At 28.9% G+C, this 22016-nt stretch overlaps 1 protein-coding gene across 1 annotated transcript; it reads right to left on the reverse strand.

Annotated features, from left to right (window-relative positions):
- Nucleotides 1–1198: 1198 nt before the first annotated feature.
- Nucleotides 1199–20573, reverse strand: LOC113383803 (tubulin-specific chaperone cofactor E-like protein). The gene is made up of 11 exons (XM_026622053.1): nucleotides 20396–20573; nucleotides 8393–8734; nucleotides 7745–7910; nucleotides 6792–6983; nucleotides 6321–6536; nucleotides 4765–4991; nucleotides 4326–4425; nucleotides 4174–4248; nucleotides 3146–3255; nucleotides 2853–2984; nucleotides 1199–2473 (listed from the first exon to the last, which is right to left on the reverse strand). Exons 2-11 carry the CDS (start codon nucleotides 8506–8508, stop codon nucleotides 2278–2280), a joined length of 1530 nt encoding a protein of 509 aa, XP_026477838.1. The 5' UTR covers nucleotides 8509–8734; nucleotides 20396–20573; the 3' UTR covers nucleotides 1199–2277.
- Between the last annotated feature and the right edge of the window lie 1443 nt (nucleotides 20574–22016).

Consider the following 22016-nt stretch of genomic DNA (forward strand, 5'->3'; position numbering starts at 1 on the left):
TCATCTTATTACAATAATTAATTTAGTGTAGGTTGAAATGAACTTGCACTAATTCATATTTAATAGTAATATTAAGCGTGTAATTGTATAATAATTCAGAAACAAATTGAGGTAAATGATTATTTTTATTTCATAATATATTACATTCAATCATTTGTTTCAATTCAATTTCTTATATCCACCTTTTACTATTTCTATGAGCAACCTCACCTTTTTGAACATTGTTTAGGACCATATTTTATAACATCACTATATTGTCTTCGTAATATGATCTCTTACATATTAACCTTTTGGTTTGTACTCCTTTTGTTCAAAATATATCATTATAAAAATACTCACGATTAATCAATACAATCAGAACATTGCTTATGTTTATGTACAATCTTTAGAAGTTAGTTATAATTAATACTAATGACAATCTTCTTATGGTAAAGAACTTAGTTGTTATTACTCACAATTTCTGATGAATTAAGCATTAATTCATAAATATTATTGCTTGTACATTTGAGTATTTAACAATAATATTTGTGAAATTTGATAAATGATTTTTTTATCATACATTTTCCATAATATTTCTACAGTATTATTTGCAGTAGTATAGCTTAGAACACATTTTGGAATTTACTTGAGTTAATTACTTAATTAATAACAGAGCGACTTAATTACTTCAAGATGATTTTACTTATCATCCAGGCATTTTTCTTTTACATTTACTCTTTTTAGCAACAAAATTTTATTGAATTTTTCATTTATGATTATTTTGATATTTTGAAGATACAGGATGGCCCTTTCTTCAGGAACTGTTAAAATAAATAACATTCATTATATTTACACATGATTTTGACTATTTTATTTATATATTTATTTAAAAGCTGAAAAAATTTACTGATTATCTTTGAAATATAAATTTAACATCAAAATAAAATGAAATAACAATTTAGGAGTATTTGTTATAATTTCTTAACTTAAAATGTTAAAGGTGTTGAATAGTAAATAATGTAATATTTGTTTGTTTGTTTTAACAGTTTCCCCTAAGAAAGGGATATCCTATATACTATGAACGTCGAAATAATTTTAAATAAAAAACTAAGTGAATAATTTTTTAATTTCAATTGTTTTTCTTTTATTCCAATTCACTTAATCTTATGAATACACTACATTAAGCCATTAAAAGTGGTGCAGTTAGTGTTACTATTATATAATAATTATTTATATTTATACTTAGATACAAAAATATTTATTTCATCTTACAAGTATAATTGGTGACAATTTTTGATCAAAATCATATTTCTAAACAAGAACATATAAGTAGATTTATTTTTTAAAATATGTTTTAGTTTTGGGAATATTGATTTTTTATATTTAAGCTAGCTTAGTTGTATTTGGATTTACTTGTTTGTTGTGGTTTTTAATTCCAATTTATCATTAATCTTTATTTCCTGAAGTCTGAATTTATTTTGTTTTGTGTAGGGTTACCTCAAAGGCAATTTTGGTGTATCCTTGGGTGCTTACTTATAAATACATAAATGCCTAAATTTTTTCATTCCAAATCCGTAGAATGGCAGCATTTATAAATAACCAAAACTAAAACCATTTACTTTTATATTTAGTAATTAGTGCGTTTTGTATTTCTTCTTAAAATTAAAACTGTAAGTTAACATAACATGCATTTATCAACAATGAACATTTATACTATTACATTTAATACAGTGTTACAATCACAGTAGTTAATGAGATAAAGAACAATATGAGTAATGAATATGAACCTTATTCTCCACATGTACACAGCCTTTTTGTCACTGACATTATCGCATATTTTTTCACATTCATAAAAATTTAAAATCAATTGCCAACATGATTTCAATTTGTACCGAAACATTTCTTCAGTTGCCATAATTTGATGGATGCTTCTTTTTCGAAAACATTTTTTTGTTTATCATCAACTAAATTTAATCTTTTCTTCATATGACCTTTGTTGTCTTTTTCCTTAAAATAAGTTTATTCGATGAACTTATAGCAGGTTGATTCTTTTCTGCAGAATGTACATTTTTTTAGTTTGAAAGTATTTATCACACTTAAGTTTTTTTTGCATCATCTACGTTTTATTATTTTTATTGAAAATTTTACTTCATTATAGAACTTCCAACACATATGAAGAAATATGCAGATCCTATGATCTCAACCATAACAAACAATATTACATAAAAGATGTTTTCAGCTTCTTCAAATCCACTTCTAAAAAGCACCATTCAGAAAATATTCGTCCCATTTCAGACTTTAATGTTTCTGTTTCGAATCTATTATGATTTCATCTCCAGATCTGATGTTATAACTGTAAAGTTGTTTGTGTGGGAATTTCATTTCTTCTGGTCCTTGGAGATCTCGTAGATCTTGGTCGACATAAAATAAGCGCATTCTGGATGCTGGAAATCCTGCCAGACGTTCTAGGCGTGTCTTCAAATCCGATATCGTCCTGGAAAGATAAATGGATATAAAAATTGGATTTTGAAAGCCTGCATCCTGAAGAAGAAGTTCGTGTTTAGAAAATCCGACTTGCTAGATTTAAAAAAAAGTTTAAAGCCATTCTGAATTGTTGGAGACCGAAATTGGAAAAAGTATGTTTGTACATGTGTGGCCAAATTTGACTTTATGTGGATGTTTCCTGAAAATTTCAAAAACAGTTAAATGCATTTACCAGTTAAGTGTGAACTTTCCTGTTAGTTGGAAATCGTACTACTTAGTTTTTGTAAAGATCATCTAGGTCATTTCTTCTGGGAATTACTAAGTTATTATAAGATATATTTTGTTAATGTTATATTTTAAGGTAGAAAGATAAATAATGCAATTAGTACCTGTAGACATCCACACTTCTTACTTCACTAACGTCTCCGCAAGTAAAAGTAACTTTAACGCGTTTCTCAGGTCGTAGATCAACATTGACTAGAGGGTCCAATTTGCCATGAATCGAAACCAATTCAGAATATCTGAAAAGTTAGAAAAAAAATTGATACTATTTAGTCTATTCTAGTCGATTTCATTCTATATCTTTTACCAAAGTGTGAAATATTGTGCTCACACTGGTAAAGGACAAAATTTACAAAGGATCATGACCATAGATAAACAAGTATAAATCATGACTATGTACCTTTCAGGCCTATCAGATTCTGGTTTGTCCATGTAGTGTCTAATAAAAGCTCGTTCGGCGTCTTCTCGTTCTTCATGGTCGACCACTCCTCCTCCATTAAGGGTGCTCACCTAAAAGAGTGGTTTTGACTTCAATTTTTATTAAAAAATATGTAAAGTTATACTAATAGTATCTCTAGTAGAAAAATGAGTACCTATAGAGAATAACTACGTATTAGAAGAGCAAGATTCATATATTGTAATATATATGGTTCGATAAGAATTAACTTTATTAACTTTTGGAAGGAGCAGTGTACGTATCACCAGAAAATCTGTTTTGGTCGACGTTTCAAGACATCTTGAATCATTTGAAACCAAAATTGAAAAAGTGTGTGTATGTAAGCCAAAATTGGACCTTTGGTTGGCTGATAAAACGACTCGGAAGGTGCAGTGCACGTTTTCATCAGAAAATCCGATTTGGTCAACCTTTCAAGGCATCTTAAATCATTTGGCACCAAAATTGAAAATGTCTGTGTATGTCTGTCTGTCCAAAATTGGACCTTTCGTTGGCGTTTTCTAATACACCAGCTTCAAAAATTCAAAAGGCTGTTTGATAAAACTTGACCAAGACTAGCTATGATTAGTTTTGCGTGGCGATCGGTTTCTTTATAATTAGGAGATAAGTGCAAAATTTTTATCAACATTTTTGTTAAAAATCTTGAACCGATTTTGGTAATATATAGTTTTTTTATAAAGACTGCTGATTACTTTTTGGTAAAGATCAGGGCCGTTTCAAAAATTGTATACTAATCAGTTTTTGCTGAAATCGATTTTTTTAAATAAGCAATTGAAAATTGGATCTAATTAGTCAAATCTCAATTCTTATTGATCAAATCCATTATTTACACCTAGATAATTTGATTAGTACACCTAGTCCGTGCAACTTTCCTTAAGGCTAAATGCCACTTAGCTCATAATTTTTTGTTTTTTATCGTGGTGGATGAAATTTTTGAAAAGTTTGAAATAAATCCATTTTTTAACTTATATTACCTGAGGCAATCTTGCAAGAAGCATCTGCCTTCTCTCGTGTTCTGTAACATCATATCTATCCCATAAAGGCCAATTCTAAGATAAAAATTACACATTTGAGTAAATTTATATTTTTCAAAAAAAAAAAAACAATAATAGAAAATGTGGCTTACTTGCACCCTCAAGCTTCTAAGGGCTGGAAATCTTGCTAAACGATCAATATCTCCCCAATCATTTATTTTGGTCGTGTTGAGGTTTAAAAATGTTAGGTTTCTGTAGGATAAAATAAATACATTGTAATAATACATTAAGATCATAGACATTCCTTAACGGAATCAGCTTTTTCCTTTCATAGGATAATAGTCCTGTCATTTAAGCTTAAATTAGGTAAGAATCTCGGAATTCGAGATACCCAGCTGTAAGTCTTTAAATACTTGTATATTGACACCTAAAAGTTGTCTCAAAACCTACATATGGTAGGGTGTACGCGACAAGTGTAGGTTTTGAGAAAACTTTTAAGTGGGTATCTCGAATTCGGAGGTGAACTTACTATAATGACTGGACTATAAGTTATTCATATTAATTTAAATGAGTCAATTTTCATATATCTACCTAAAATAAGTATGGGCTTCCTCTGGTTTTCGTTCAGCGCTTTCAGGGTCACTTTCCGATCTTCTATAAAATCTTTCTTTATCTTCTTGTGAGATTTCTTCAGATTCTTCTTTGCCTTCATCATTGTAAACACATTCCAAAGATTGTAATGGACACTGAGCAACTACTAAAGACTCCAAATTTGGAAATAATCGTCCTAATCGTGCTATCTCGCCCCATTGGCGAATCTGGATAAAAAAAATTAAATGATAATTTAATAATAATCGAAGTACAATCACGGAATGGATAAAAAATTATAAATAATTGGTAATAATTGAAATGTAATCATGGAAATGGATCGTGATGGGTTTTTTTGTTGAGGTAAAAAATTATAAATAAAATGTTTGTAAATATCAAGTACTGTAATACTTTGCAGTTATATAAGAACAATTTCTTTCAATTTTTTTTTGTACGTACTGGATTTTTCATAATTTGTTTTTCAACTCTAAAATCGATATCGTCAAGGATATGCGGTTTAAATAGCCACAAGCGAAAATTATAGTATATATGAAATAATAAAATAATACTAAATAATTAGGAAAATTTATACTTTTATTGTTTACAAGATATACGAAATCAATTTAAAAAGATTGTTCTGGACCGCAAACCGCACTTGTCCATGACGGATTCTAGTTGCTTGATTTCCAGGTGAATTTATGAAAGTGGAATAATTTTATAGATTGGCATATTACGTGATATTGTATTGAATTTCTGTTTCATTTTGAATATAAATAATTTTGATGCTGCATTCTGGTAATTGATTACTACTTTTTTTAACATAACTGTTACATGTAGGGCATGTATCTACATTACCATCAACTTAAGCTGCCAGTTATAAATGTAAATTCTTATAAGATTCTTGTCTTGAATTGAAACTATTTTATTATTAGACTGACAAAACTATTTTCAGTGTTTCAAATAAAATTACCAAGAATTGAATTCGAGATAACGACTGGAAACATAAAACTTTCCAGAGACTTGCTTTGAAGTAGACCATCAAAAATTAACATTACCTACAAGTGCTGAAATCTTTTCTAATTGTTTCCAAAAATATGTTTACTTTTGTTTTTGTGATATTTGTTAGAAACATGTGCATGGTATTTGTTCGGAAGCATTACCATTTTATTATATTGGCCATGAAGGCGGCAATCTTCATGGCATTGAGCTTTTATCCCTGGTAGAGTGGGTTGCGGAGAGTTTGATGAGACTGATTGTTCACTTCTAAAACTAAAGTCCGCGTAGCAATGTATTAAATATATCTTCTTCAGTTAGAACTTAGTGACATTCATAAGTGTTACAAGAAATTGCAACAAACACATAAATTATACCAGCAAATCAGTGTTTAATACAGTCCACAGCTAAAAGAGTTAAATTATAACCCAACAACCTGAGTTATCGAAGGACAGACTTAATAAATTTTATAACTATGTACACAAATACAGTATTTCTTCAACTTAACTGGTGTCCTATTATACTAGAGAGTTTTTTTTTCTAAGTCTTTTACTATCTATACTGACCGGGTTTCCTAAAAAATGAAGTTTTCGGACGCCTTCGTGTGCTTTCATGTATTCCATTTCGTTTTCACAGCGGCTTTCTCCATCACCTTCATTTTCAAAAACGTCATCAGCTTCTTCTTCATCAATTACTTCATCTTGTTTCTGTTGACAGCAACAACCTTCTTCCTTATTGCAGCCATTTTGTTTTGGATCTTCTACTTCCAAGTCTAAGAGAACCTGGTAATAAAAGAAATATACAAATAATATTTTGTCAGGAAGGTGTATGTTTGCCAGGAAGGACTTTTTCGAATTGCTCTCATTTTTTACACGTGAATACATGGTATAATTATATGAGGGCATTTAGTAAGTGTTTTGTTAATTATTATCAGTTGGCTATTTGATTGCTGGTTGTCCTTTATACCATAAGACCAGGCTTTTGTTCTGTTCCTGGAAAATCGTCTCATCGGATTTTTACTGTATTCTATTACTTACCTTTTTGTAATCATTTAGACTCAAGTGCAGTTCTTCAAGTTTGGGCATGGCTTCCAACAATCTTCTTACATTGGTCCAAGTGACTCTGGTATTGTTCAGAACAATATTTCTCAGCCTTTGCAAGCATAAGGAACATTCTTCACGTCTTAGGGTCCCTCCAATGTTGTTAAAACTTAAATTCAAGAACTCAACCTGAAAGAATAAATACTGGATAAGGAATTGACATGAATTTTGTGAATATTGTAATGAAATGAACCAATATCACTTGAACATATGATGTTAATATAAGAATGTAAATTTTCATTTTATTTCAAGATTTAATTATTAAGAAAAAAACTCCCAGACTTGCTTTGAGGTAGAGCATTAATAATTAACTTTACCTACAAGTGTTGAAATGGTTTGTAATTGTTTCCAAAAATATGTATACTTTTGTTTTTATATTTGTTAGAAACATGTGCGTGGTATTTGTTCGTGGTATTATCATTTTATTATATTGGCCATGAAGGCGACAATCTTCATGGCATTGAGGTTTTACACCAGATGGTTGCTACCCTGTAGAGGGGGTAGCGGATTGGGATCGGTCTTATTTTTCTCACTTTTCTCAACTAATATCTTTCCGATTTTTTTGAAAACGTGGCCGAAACATTTTGTATTTTTCTATCTACTCAAAGAAATGGTTTAGGTCGTCCCGAAAAAGTAATCGACGCAAGTACTGACCTAGTCACATCATCCAATGGCTTTTAAATTTTTGGAATCAGAGCAGCCCTTTTTTTGAAAAAAACAGACATGTGCACAGACGCACATACTTGTTCCAAATTTGGTCTCAAACGCGTCAGAATAACTCTGACCATAAAATTAGCTAATCGGATTTCCTGGCGAAAACCAGTTTATCCTTGGACAAGTATTTTTTCAAGTGTTTTTTTTTGCTGAATAAAAAGTTTATTTATCATTACCTTTGGGACACGTTGTAATATTTGTGTCACAGCTCTCCAAGACCTAAGTCTGTTTTGTGCCAAATCCAATTCTCGAACGGCACCACATTTTTCTGCCAATTGCTCCGGATCTCCTCCTGCATCTATATCGCAGTCATTCAGGACTAAAAGTTCAGGAACACTTAACCTATAATAAAACACACATTTGAATACTGACATGAATTTAAGAAGATTTTTAAAACGATTTCTGAATAATACATTGAAAAAATTTAAACATTGTCAATAATAGTCAAAAAAGAAGTCGTGAGATTGTGGGTCATCTACCTGATTATGCAATAATTGAGAGTAAATGTAATGGGGCCGTTCAAGTATTAAGTAAGCACTATAGGGGGCGGGGGCGGGGGGGGGTTGGTTGATTTGCTTATTTTGGGTTGACATGGGGGGCAGGGGAGTCTGGATGATGATTACGTCATAGATAGTATTTTTATTTTTTTACATTAATTGCAAAATGTTTACGGAAGGAGCTTTACATACTTTTGCTGACAAGGGGGATGGGGGAGGGGGTAAATAATTGTAATAAATCTGCTTACGTAATACTTGAACGATCCCAATCGAAAGATTTCATCGATTACACATTCTATTATCAAATCAAAGTATTCTTCTCCTTACCTGGGTGGTCGTTTTGGCACAAAAATAGACACCAGTGATGTACAAGTTTCCACGGAGTTCGTAGGTGGACCACCTCCTCCATACTTATGTTCCAATGCTTCCAATAGGGAAGGCATCTTGTGTTGGCGTTTTTATAAATTTTAGTAAAATATTAATTTTAAATTATTTGTTTTTATTTTATAATAAAATAAGTTCTAGACACTAGACCAGTTTTTCTAAAAGTATTTCTAAAAGATTAGGAGAACTTTGAAATTTTGGATTATAAATTGATTTCTTCGGTTTGAAGTTCTTCATGAATCTTGTGGCAGTTGTATATGGCATAGAAGGTGTATTTTTTCTTATCTGAAAAGGAGAAGTGAAATATAATTATATGCATATATATATGTATATATATATATATATATATATATATATATTGAATTGAATAAAACAGTCAATGCGTCGAATATGGAAAAGTTTATTTTAATTTTTTTATACGTTTTGAGACTAGATGTGTCTCATCATACAGCTAAAAGAAATTTACAATATAAGGAAAAGTTTTAGAATTAAAAATATTACATTAGAAAAATAATTAAAAAAAACAAGTTATACACACCAGATCAGGAAAAAACACATTTCACTATAACATTTTACATCACTCCCATCACATGCTACTACTGTAGGAAAATAAAAATAATTTAATAAAATGTGTTTTTTTCTGATCTGGTATGTATAACTTGGTCCTTTTAATTAATTTTCCTTATGTAATATTTTTAATTCTAAAACTTCTTTTTTAAAAAAAATGTATATAAGAATTTGTTTTGCCAAAATTCCTGGTAACCCCCTATTTTTTATGTCACACATATATGACTGACATGGCTCTATATTTTATTATTGATTTTTTTCTATAGAATAATATTTTTTGATCACATGACAAATCTTGAATATGAACAAAGTCTTTCGAATACATAATTATATATTTTATGCTTTTAAAATCCTTCAATAATAGAAACTAATAATCATTCTTGCGTTATAAATCTTTTGCGCAATATACACGTTCACGCTATTTGCACTAAACCTATTCAATCAAATTATATATATATATATATATATATATATATATATATATGTATATATATGTTGTATAATTTGGAATTTGATATTGACAGAGTCTAATAATTTATTTTAAAATATATTTATGCATTAATCCATTTGGGCGACATAGCCTTAGCCTTCATTTAATGGAAAACTGAAACATGGAACGTTTTAGAAATAAAAAGTAAAAAGTACGTACAATTTGTTTATTCTATGATAAAATAGAATATAATAGAATAGAATATCTAATATAATAAAATAAAAATAGCACGTTTTGACAGGTTTCACACTATTCTATGTGATAAAAACATTAAAATTGTTATATTTATATTAAAATCAGATTGTAGATTTACATTTTCATCAAAAATGATTGCAATACTTCGTGTGACATACTTTTGGTCTCAAACGATTCAGAATGATTTGCTAAGTCGAGGTAACATAAAATTAACAAGTCGGATTTTCTGGCGAAATCATAAACTATCTTCGGGTAGCTAAAAAATATAATTCCAAGTTATTGGAAACGTTTTCCTTTCATTTGTTAGAGAATTATTTTAAGACTTCTTCATTTTTTTAATTACAATATTTATTACAACTGCTAAATAATTTAACATCTAGTAAGAATAATGAATAATAACATAAATTTAAATAAAAAAGAGTACCAAGGATAGAATTTACCTTAAAATGATATCCGTAGTATGATGATTTAATATAAAATAAAAGCAAATAATAATAATAAAATTAATAAATAAAATTTCTGAATAATAAAATAATACTATAACAAAAATAAAGTGGAATAAAAACAATAATAAAAAGTGACAGATAATAATAAATATAACATAATAACAATATTAGAAGATTTCTTCATATCAACTTTGTAATATACATGATATACAATTGCTCGATAACGAAGGCAGAAATAATAGTTTATTAATGCATATTATATTCGTAGTTTAGTAAATTTAATTAGAAATTTCTATCTGCTGAAAGAATATATTTTTATTTTAATTAATATATGTATATATTTTTATATAAATACTGCCGATAATTTAACACTGAACAATGAACTTCCTAAACATACAGACAAGACCAATTAATTTGCTTGTTTGCAATTTTCCAATTGACTGATTTACATATGACAATAAAAGAATAAGCATATATATAAATACAAATATATATATATATATATATATATATATATATATTTTATATATATATATGTGTGTATATATATATATATATATATATGTATGTATGTATATATGTATATTTTTATATATCTGTTTATCCCAGACGAAAACTATTATGCAAAACGTTTCTTCACGTGTAACGAACTTTGACCTCAAGTCGATTCAACATGACTAAATATAATTTAACTAGCATTAATTCTTGATTTTTTAAAAGTTCATAAAACATTTAGCAATAGTAATATAATATATAGAGACATTCATATTCATGCTCATAAGCCTATTGTACAATAACCTAGAGAAAAACGCAACCTTTCACAGGCTTGTTCAATGCACATGAATCATTGAAATAATTTATGATAATAAGCATATATATATATATATATATATATATATATATATTAGGGTGGTCCTTAATATGTACATTTTCGAATTTCCTTGCTCCCATAAGCTCAAATGGTTCCAAATTGATAAAAAAAATTTGCCTTAAGACAAAATACCACTTACAACTAGTTCTTTCTTTCATAACTACCTAACAATTATTTACATTCGTAAATTTCATCAATTATCAAACATAAATATGCTAGATATCAAAATCTCAAACTTAGCAAATAATTAGAGCATGATTCCTCCAATTTCAATCAAGATACATAAAACTTATCAAGACCTTGTTGAAAATTAAATTTAAATGCACATAATTACAAAAAGATTAAATTATTCATTCAAACCAATGTTGACACAAGTTTGTTACACAATTCATAATTTTTATCATTTATTATGAATTATGTATATGGATACATGATATAATTATATAGCATGTTTAATTTATGATATAAAATAAATGTGTGTGTATAAAATATATTATTAACTGCATACATGAGGCTATAGATATAAAAATAAAAAATAATGCAATGAATCATAGAAATATATAAGAAAATCTCATCCGTGTAGAAAGTTTGTGATAAGAAAAACATTTTCACAATGGTACTAATATACTTGTGCTATTATATACATACATAAATATACATACGTATACATATTGTTGTATATTTCATATACATATATATATATATATATATATATATATATATATATATATATATACATATAAAAAAAAGAACTTAATCAGTCATCTTGTCAATACAATTAAAATGTTTTTTGAATTATTAAAATCGGACGTTCTCTTAAAAACTGAGTTACCGTTTTTGAAATTTTTTTGCTCCGTATCTTGGGAACGGCTAGACCTGCCTTTGCCAAAAACTAATCAGCACGTCTCCTTATCAATACGAATCAAATGCTTTTTGAATTATTCAAATCGGTTGATCCGTGTTACCGAAATCGTCGACGAAAATTTGTATCCGCACACACAAACATACACACATATACTTTTTCTAAGGTATGCTAAAATGTTCAGAATGTTTTGAAACGTAAAGATATATAAAAAATTTCATTTTAGGGCAAGTTATAGTAATCGCAAAAAATTGTTAATTAAAACATTATCCATCATATCAGGAAATACAAAAAAACTGTTTATGACTGATTGATTTAATGAAGTTTTGATTCTTTGTTCTTTAATTTTTTAGATAAAGAGGTGAAAATATTTATTTTTCACTTCGACTAAATGAATTGAAAAAGTTTCAAGGTCTAAAAAATAATCGGGATATATGTATATTATAATTTTATTTTTTTAACTTAAAAACATCCGTTCTCTTCATATTTTATTTTTATATATAATTATATCAACATTTCATTGATGTACACTTGGAAAAATAGAAATTAAATAAAAAAAATTGAATTGAATAAAAATTAACATAAATGTACATTTTAAAAATTATAGTTCATAATACTTAAATTTCTGTTTAATATTAAACAATTATTCCAGAGTAAATAATTTTTAGTAACGTCCAGAAATATAGTTCACAATTTTTAGAGATTTAATGTAAATATTATTTAGGTTAAAGCTCGTTTTAAATAAAAGAGAGTCAGGCTGATGGATTTTACTCGTAAATATAGGTATTGCAAAATTTAAATCACTGAATTCTTGAATAGAAAATTTATTATAGTTTCCAAGTCCTTGAACATTTATATATATATATATATATATATATATATATATATGTGTGTGTGTGTGTGTGTGTGTGTTTCGCAATAACTGAATATAAACTTGAATGGTGTAACAATAATTTATATATTATTTACTTAATTAAAATGATAAAATCTTTTTTATTAATTATCTATCGGAAACTGCGGTGCAAAAACACACACGTACATACACACACACACACATATATATATAATTATATATACGAGGGGCATGTAAAAAATAAGGTTGCCACATTTTTTTCAGGGTTGAGGCATTTTTATTGCAATAAATATGTATACCATCGGAAAGCTTGTATTTTAAACTATTTTTCTACATAGTCGCCACATCTTTCAACGCATTTTTTCTGAGGAGTTTTCCTCATTTAATGGGATTCCTGTAAAATTTTGTGTAAAAATTACTAATTAAAAAAATTTTTTTTTTGTTTTACTTAAACACACTTTTTTGGTAAGCGTTTCCCACCTTGTTTCTAAGTTTCATTATTAATATTCCAAGAAGAACTAGAAAATCCTAATTTCTAAAATTAAGTTCTTCTCTGTCATTTATTGTCTTTTCTGCGCATTTTATGATGTATAGCAAAACCGGTTTATAATGCCATATCCTTTTATGGATAAACCAGTCTATCAAATATGAAAAAATATTATTGCTAAAAAGTATTTGCCATGACCTGTACGCTTTTGTTTGTATACAAAAAACATATGACTACTCGTTTGTTTTACAAATGTATGTATATGCTTTGTGCTAATATAAGCAACCTTTGATCAAATTCCGTTTCCTAAAATAAAGGGTAAAATATATTGCGCATTTGATAATGTAGCAGTGATATCCATTTGGAAATAAAAATATAGAACAAAAATATGTTTTCAAGTGAAAATAGCTCATCTCCGTCATGGTTGCATCAAATTTTATAATATGCCTCATCTAATACCATCAATATTAAAGAAATTTTCAGATCAAAATTTATAAAATATGAGTAAGACAACCGTTGGGTTGCCTTATACAACGTTGTCGAGGAGAAGGTTTATTAGAACTAAGTTTTTAGCACAAAGTCATGACCATTTTAGGAAACATTATAAATTAGCAAAATGCGCCGATGTAAATATAGCAGTGATATCCATTTTCAGATCAGAATATAGAACAAAAATTTGTTCAAGTGAAAATAGCCCTTCTCTGGCATTGTTGCATCAAATTATAGAATATACCTCATCTAATCCATCTAATCATCTAATACTTAATCTAATCATCTAATACTTAATCTAATCTAATCATCTAATACGTTATTAGAGAAATTCTAGATCAAAATATAAAAATATGAGTGAGACAACCGTTGGGTTGCCAAAAGCGACGTTGTTAAGGAAGATGTTTGTTAGAACCAAGTTTTTAGCACAAAGCCATGGCCATTTTAGGAAACATTATTAATTAGCAAAGTGCGCCAATATAAAACCATGTTACTAAACAAGCATAACATTTTGTTTATGATCGTCTAAAATGGTTTTCTATTATTGTTGAAGATCTTATAAATATTAAGCATATGACAAGTGGTTTAATTTTAAAAATTCATCATAGTTTTGAATATTGAGCATCACTTTTAGATGTGAGCCAAAATTTGATTAGTCGTAAACGTTTTCTCAACAACGCCTGAACCGATCTTAAAATTTTTAAAGCCATTCGATGTAACTTGCTTAGGAATCTCATTGATTAGTTTTGCGTAATGATCAGTCAAACCGATTCTTTGTAATTAGCAGAAAAAAACAAAGTGCTCAGTCCTCGATTTAGCTAAAAATCCTGCACCAATTTAAAAAACTCAAAAACTGTTTGGTAGATATCAGTTGGGAATCGTGATGATTAATTAATTCTTGGCAATGATTGGCGGTACCATTTCTTCGCAATTATATGCTGAATTTTTGTTAGATGATTTTTACGAAACTTTGTATGATGATATAAGTTCTGATATAAAGTTCTAAAGATTTTTGACAAAATGTTATAGACCTACAAAAAGGGGTTTAGTAATAAAAATTCCTCGCGCTTTTCTAAAATACACCGTGTATGTATTTGTTTTCGTTTAATGGTGTATATTTATCAAAGATAACTAACATATTTCCCAAAATTGAATAATTTGCAATAGTTTCTCACATTATGATGTCCTACATATAAATAACTCATAAATTAACTTATTGGTTTGCTTATACTTATTGGTCAGGAGTCGCATTCATCAGTTTTGCATGATGATCGGTCAAGCCGTTTCTTTGTAATTAGCAGAATGGTGAAAAGTGTTTAGTTGCCGATTTAGCCAAAAATCTCAAACCAAATTGTAAAACTCAAAAACTGTTTGGTAGATATCAATTGGGAATCGTGCTGATTAGTTCTTGGTAAAAATTGGAGGTACCATTTCTTGTTTGGTGATTTTTATGAAACTTTGTGTAATGATATAAGTTCTAACATAAATTTCTAAAGACCTACGACAAAATATTATAGACCTATGAAAAGGGGTTTGGTAATAAACATACCTGGTGATGGTATAAGTTCTGATATAAAGTTCTAAAGATCTACGACAAAATATCATAGACTTACGAAAAGGGATTTAGTAATAAAAATACCTGACGCTTGTATTTTTTTGAGTTTTATAATGTATATTTATCAAAGACAGTTAACATATTTGCAAATTTGAACAAAATTGAATAATTAGCAATAGTATCTCACATAATGATGCCCTACATACATATAACTCATAAATTAACTTATTGGTTGCTTTTTCACTCATGTCAGGAAGTTCATGGAACTCGCCTTGACCAAAATGCCACTCACACCTAGCTTCATAGACTGGACTGTTATTATATATTTCAAAATCTTTTACCCATGACCTTATTCATGGATCAACTGCAAAGTACTTGCCAGCCCTTTCACTATCAGCTGTTATATCAAATCAGCAGCATCTCTGACTTCGGTCGTCGTCTCGGTGGACTAGACCAGGCTTGAGGAATATCATGGTAATAGTAAAAAAGAAGCATGTCGTTATGATTTCACTTTCATTATCGGTCTTGGTTTTTGTTATTACGCAAAACCCTACAACGGCGTTATTACCAACGAACGGTACGATTTGTGTCAGAAGACTAACTGTTCAACAGCGGCGCCCAATCTTCAGGGATAAATGAATCTCGAAAAAATATTTATAGTATTTTACTTTTATTATATTTGGAAAAACATGAATTAAGGTTTTTTTATTGTTTATTTGTTGACTTTGTATACACGTACATTAGTCATACGCATTTTATAATTAACCTTTACACTTTTATTTTATTTGCTTGTATATAATTGTATAGTGCTCCATATATCCTTTTCTTTGTCAATAATGTTATAAAATTGGTTGGGAGGGAGATTTTTTTCCTTACTATCTCCCTCCACAGTTCTTGCCTACCTTTTTCCCATTTTTTGCACTCCATAATGGCGTCAACAGCATCCCCCCTAGTCACTCCACCCAAGCAATAGAAATTAGGATCCTAATTCTACTCAGGTGAAACGGAGTGTGTGTATGGTTAAATCTTAGTCTAAATATTGTAGAAATAAATCGATCGACATTCAGTAAACTTGTCATACCATGGTCTGATAGGTATTGCTTCTTGTATTATGCCGTAGAATTTACCTTTAATCCGTTTTGAAGCCTGATAATCCAATCCAAAACCCATTCTTTGCGAATCTTTGGTTTGCAGTATTTTTTTAATGTCTTTATAGGATAACCCATCCTCTGCAGAGGCTGAATGAAGGGTTACATGTTTGATTTTTGTTCTGAATAGCAATCAGAAGTTGGGTCACTGTTTTGGTTAAAATGTTCACCACTTTCCATACAAGGAAAACAAGCAATCATGTTGGCAACAATTTTGGGGGATGTAGTATAAAAATATTACTCAATTTGTACTGCACTACAATTGAAAACTTCGATTGTCCTAATTGGTCTTAGTAATCAAATCGTAGCACAAACTGCCAGATTTTTTTTGTTATCCTAATTTCAAGGGCTGGCTCGTAGGTAAGTTGGTAGAACGACTGGACTTGGATCAGAGATCACGGGTTCGTTTCACGTCAAGCAGTAGTGACAACAATTTTCCTTTGGTAATATAGATAGCAATATGTTTCCAAGTGAAAAATAGCCCTCATCTGGCATTGTTGCATCAATAAAAATATTTGCTCTATTACAGAAATTGTAATAATAATATATCATACAGAGATGTGACAACTGTTTGGGTTGCCATTTGTCGAATAGACTAGTATTATTTCAAATTAGCACAACAACTTATAGGTCTATTAGGTTGTGATTGAGTGAAAAAATCCTAATTTAAAAAATTAACTTTTCTACTAGATGGTTTATATTGTCAACCTTCTCCTTCTCCATGTTTGCTCGAATTCTTAATTTTTTCTTTCACTTGTGTGTATGTTAATGTATAACAAATGAAGCTTCAATATATGCAAGTTGATTAAAATTTTGTTCTCGTGATGTAGGCTTCACTGCCTAGATATTAGAAGGTAGCCTAATAGTTATCCTTTCTATTTGACATGATTTTTTTATATTAGAAGGCAAACCGGTGGTTGTCCTTTGCTAGCAGTGGAATTTTGCCTCAACACCGAGAAGGGCTATTTTTACATGGAAACATTTTATTTATCTATATTGAAAGTGAAACTACTGCTTCAAATCAGGCGGTCCATAACGCGAATTTGAACCCAGCACTTTGTGATTTCAAAGGATTCTTACCAAAGTCCTACAAACACTCCTCGTAAGATGTAAATGTTGGTTTTTATGGCTCAATTTTAGATTTGGTTTTTTTACGTTCAAATTGGGTTTATGCAATAACAATTTTCTAGAATGCATGACGATTTAGAAGTGAAATTTCTTTATGTTTGAGATTTTTCACCAAACTATAAATTATAATAAACTATAATAAAATATAATAATAAACTATTTTGGAGATTAAACACATTTTTCCAAAAGCAACTTCTTACTGGCCTTCGCACTTTTGAGATTTGAAACTCTAATTTAACTAACTGTTTTCTAACTAAATCATTCAGTATTTATTAAGGACATTCAAATTTCTAGAAGTGATCTAAATATATATCATTTATTTTATATAAAACACTATCAATAATGAAACCAAACAAGTGGTGTATGGCATCGTGCCTTAAGTCAAACTCGTGGAACTTCCCATATCATGATGAAATATTATATAGATATTCGAAGAATAAAATTTAGTAAAAATAATTATTCTTTCCCCAAAAGCAATCGTTTCGTCAACACAAGCAGGAAGTTTTTAAAGTGTTCAGAAACCTCTGAAACGTGAAACTCTGGACGATTACTATAACTTAAATCCCTAAGGGAAGTTAAAAATTAAAGTTAGAAACAAATGAAAAATGTTTATTTAAATATAGCCAAAGCAAAACAAGACAATTTTGAATAATAAATTTTTGAAAATCATATTTTTTGAGGGCGTTTGTAGTAAGAGATAGAAACCTTGGCCTTGCAATCAGTGACAGTGTACTAAAAATTATTATTTTGAAGCCATTAAATTGGTAAAAGTAGTATTAACTTACATTGTAGAGCAGAGGAATCGATAGCTATAGATACAAACAATGTACATTACAAAATTATGATAATGTAAAAAATATTTTATTGCCATTTTTAATTTGTTTATTTAGTGAAGTAATTGGGTTGTTTCTGGTAAGAGTCTCGGTTTTGCAACCACAAGGATTCGGATTCAAATCCCGCGCAACGTACAACCTGGTATCAAGTAGTGATATTCCTTTTCTCTTGAAAATATAGACCTATTCTAGTTCTTCTAGAAAATATTTTGCTTTTTATTACCCGAGGTAATAATTATTTATTGTGCTGCCCTGATCTAGAATTGCCGAGTTAGAGATATACCAATACTTCTACTGGATAAAACACTTTCGCTTTTCAATTACTGGACTCTGTGTGTATTTCTACCAGTCTATGCGAGCGTAAATGTATGTTAGAATTATTGGATTTCTCAAAGGTAGGGTCGCGATATTAGCTAACAATAAGAAAAATTAATAAATTGATAGACTAAACACAAAAACGTACAAATATCTAGTACGAATAAATATTAGGATATAAGAACTCTGCAACGCATTACTGGAACATCTATTTAAGATCATACAAAGTTTCCAATAAATAGTCAAAAAAATTTCAAAATTTCATTACAAATAATCACTTTTCGATCGACCCAGACGATCTTTTGCGATCCCCAAATGAAATTTTTGGAACATATATTGAATTTTCAAAATTGGTTCAATTTAAAACATTGATAGGTCATTCTCACACACACACGCACATACACATATTTTGTCCAATTTTGGCGTCAAACGATCCAGACGGCCTTGAAACGTCGAGAAAAAATAAAATCAGCAAATTCGAATTTCTGACCAAACCTCACCTTCTTTTTTGGGAAGTTAATAAATCTAGCACAAATGTATATTGGTAATGAATAAAAAAAATGGTATGAATTTCTGATCAAAATCTAACCTTTTCCTTCGGGAAGTTAATAAAGCTAGCACAAATGAATACTGGTAATGATTAAAAAAAATTGGTATGAATTTTTGACCAAAACCTAAACTTCTCTTTAATAATAAGAATAAAAAAATTGGTATAAATATCTGACTAAAACCTTTCTTTCTCTTCCGAAAATCTAGCACAAATGAATATTGGTAATCAATAAATAAAAATTGGTAATTTTTTTTTAATTTTTTTTAAAATATGGTTTGTTCTTTGTACACCATTCAATAATTATTTGTCTAAGCGAGACAATCAGCAAAAGCCATGATAAGATAAATATTTTTAATCGAATTTAATCATTTTTCACGCTAAAAATAATAATTTGTGTATTATTTTGAAACAACAATTTTTGTATCTTTCATAAATTTGATAATTGAAAGTTTACATTTTGTTGGTTTTCCAAAGTAGTGGCATGAAATATGAAAGTCCCTAAGGGGCGCCCATTAATCACGTGACATTTTTAGGGGAAGGGGGGGGGTTTGACAAAAAATCACGAAATGAATACCAAGTCATACCAGAGCAATTGTCGGACTGAGATACAGTATTTACGAATTATATCAAATAAATAAATAAATAAATAAATAAAAATATTACTTGGGGGAGGGAGGGGTGTAGTAAGATATCTTGTGTATTTATTTTTTAAGTAAATTTTTTTCAAAAAATCCAAGCATTTTCAAAAAAAAAATCACAATTTTTTCTCATATCTAAAAATACACGTGATGTTTGGTTGCGGAGAGCGGGGGGGGGGGGATTTGGAAAATCTCCACCGGGATGGGGGTCCTTAAAATCCTTAAAAAATTTATCACGTGACTAATGTACGCATCCTAATCATTGAGTTTATTTAAAATTAAATTTAATCCAAAACCTTTTAAAGTTTATTTCAAAACAAATAAGTTTAAATTTGGCATAAGATTTATTAATTACTTTTTTCAGTTACTAAATTTAATAAAAACTTAATTCATTACCGAACAAACATTTAATCACAGTGTGAATAAATTAGAAGTTATACAACGAATCTAAAACAAAAAGTGTTTTGCAATCTAATAATAAATCATTTCAGAAAATTAATTATGATAACTCATACTTACACTAATTGTTAATCCTGTTAATTGAAGCTGTATTTTACACTTATTGGTTTAGTTTGAAACCGTTTTATAAGTCCATATATTAAATCAAATCATGATTTATATCATGACGGCTAGGCAGGCATTCTTGTTAAAGAAAACGCCTTTCAAAAATCACTGGTTCATTGCAGCACTTTATTTCATAATAAACTAGAGTTCCTCAATTTGAATGTATATAGAATTAATTTAATTGACCTTGAAGTTTAGAAATTATTTAATTGATATTATGAAACAGATATTAATTAGTTTTTACACATATATAACTTAAATTGAATTGAATTTAAAAATAGTAAGAGAGTAATATGACAATTTTTGCTTGGACGTTTCGGCTCTTGATATGTGACATCATTCGACAAATCTAAATGACAAAAATATAGCAATGAATTTTTTTTTGAAGGAATTGTTTTGAACAAAATATATACACCATATTATATGGTCCATTTATACACCAGGAAGAATGCAAACCATATAGTTAACACATTTATAAAAAGTTTTAGTTTACTTATTTATTTATTCATAAGCAAGCCGTAATCAATAATAATAAATACTATTTCAGGCTCTTGTCAATCAAAATGTAGATTAAAAATTAAAGTGAGCATTTATTATATTATTAATATATATTAATTATTTTTTAATTTCTAATAAAAATTTTATATAAAAAAATGTGTTCACTTTATGTTTTGTTCTTCCTGGTATGGTGTATTTTTTTTTAATTTTCTTAACAAATTTTTTATTTATTGCTAAATTTTTGTTATTTAAATTTGCTATTTGTTTCAACACATATCAAGTGTCGCCAAATTCCATATAGATATATAAAACATGTTTCAACGCCGAAAAAACAAACACACACACACACTCAACATACATACATACATACATACATTACATACATACATACATACATACATACATCACATACATACATTACATACATACATACATACATACATGCATACATACACACACATACATACACACACATACATAAAAACATACATACATGCATACATACATACGTATTACATGCATACATACATATACATACAATTGCCCGAAAATGAAGTTCTACCTCGAAGAATGGTAAATAAAATAACAGGATATAATTGTGAAAAGAAAAGAAAAGTGAAATGGGTCCATATGGTAAAAAGCCTTTTGCACGACGCCATCAAAGAAAAGAATAGGATGGAAGAGAGGAACTAATAAGGAGTACCCCAGGGTCACTCGTCTGGGATGATAATGAAACTTGGTGATGGTGATAGGATAGGAGAAATGGCAATCAGTTTTAAGACGAAAAACAATACAAATGATCCACGACTTGGGTGAAAATAGAAATATAGGAAATTGAAAACCATTGGACAGGACACGGAAGTATGAAAGCAGAAATTCGAGAGGTAAATATGAACAATTAGTAATAAAGATAAAAATGGTGTTCAAAGCATGCACTTGCATATATATATATATATATATATATATATATATATATGTGTATATGTTCATGTACATGTATATTAATGTCTCTATATAATTATAATGAGTATATTTTTTATAATCATTATTATTATTATATAAAACGATGATATAATAC

Source organism: Ctenocephalides felis, unplaced genomic scaffold (assembly GCF_003426905.1).
Source record: "Ctenocephalides felis isolate EL2017-DRISC unplaced genomic scaffold, ASM342690v1 CF-g0.4_SCAFFOLD_03570, whole genome shotgun sequence".
In the NCBI taxonomy this organism is placed as follows: Eukaryota; Metazoa; Arthropoda; class Insecta; order Siphonaptera; family Pulicidae; genus Ctenocephalides; species Ctenocephalides felis.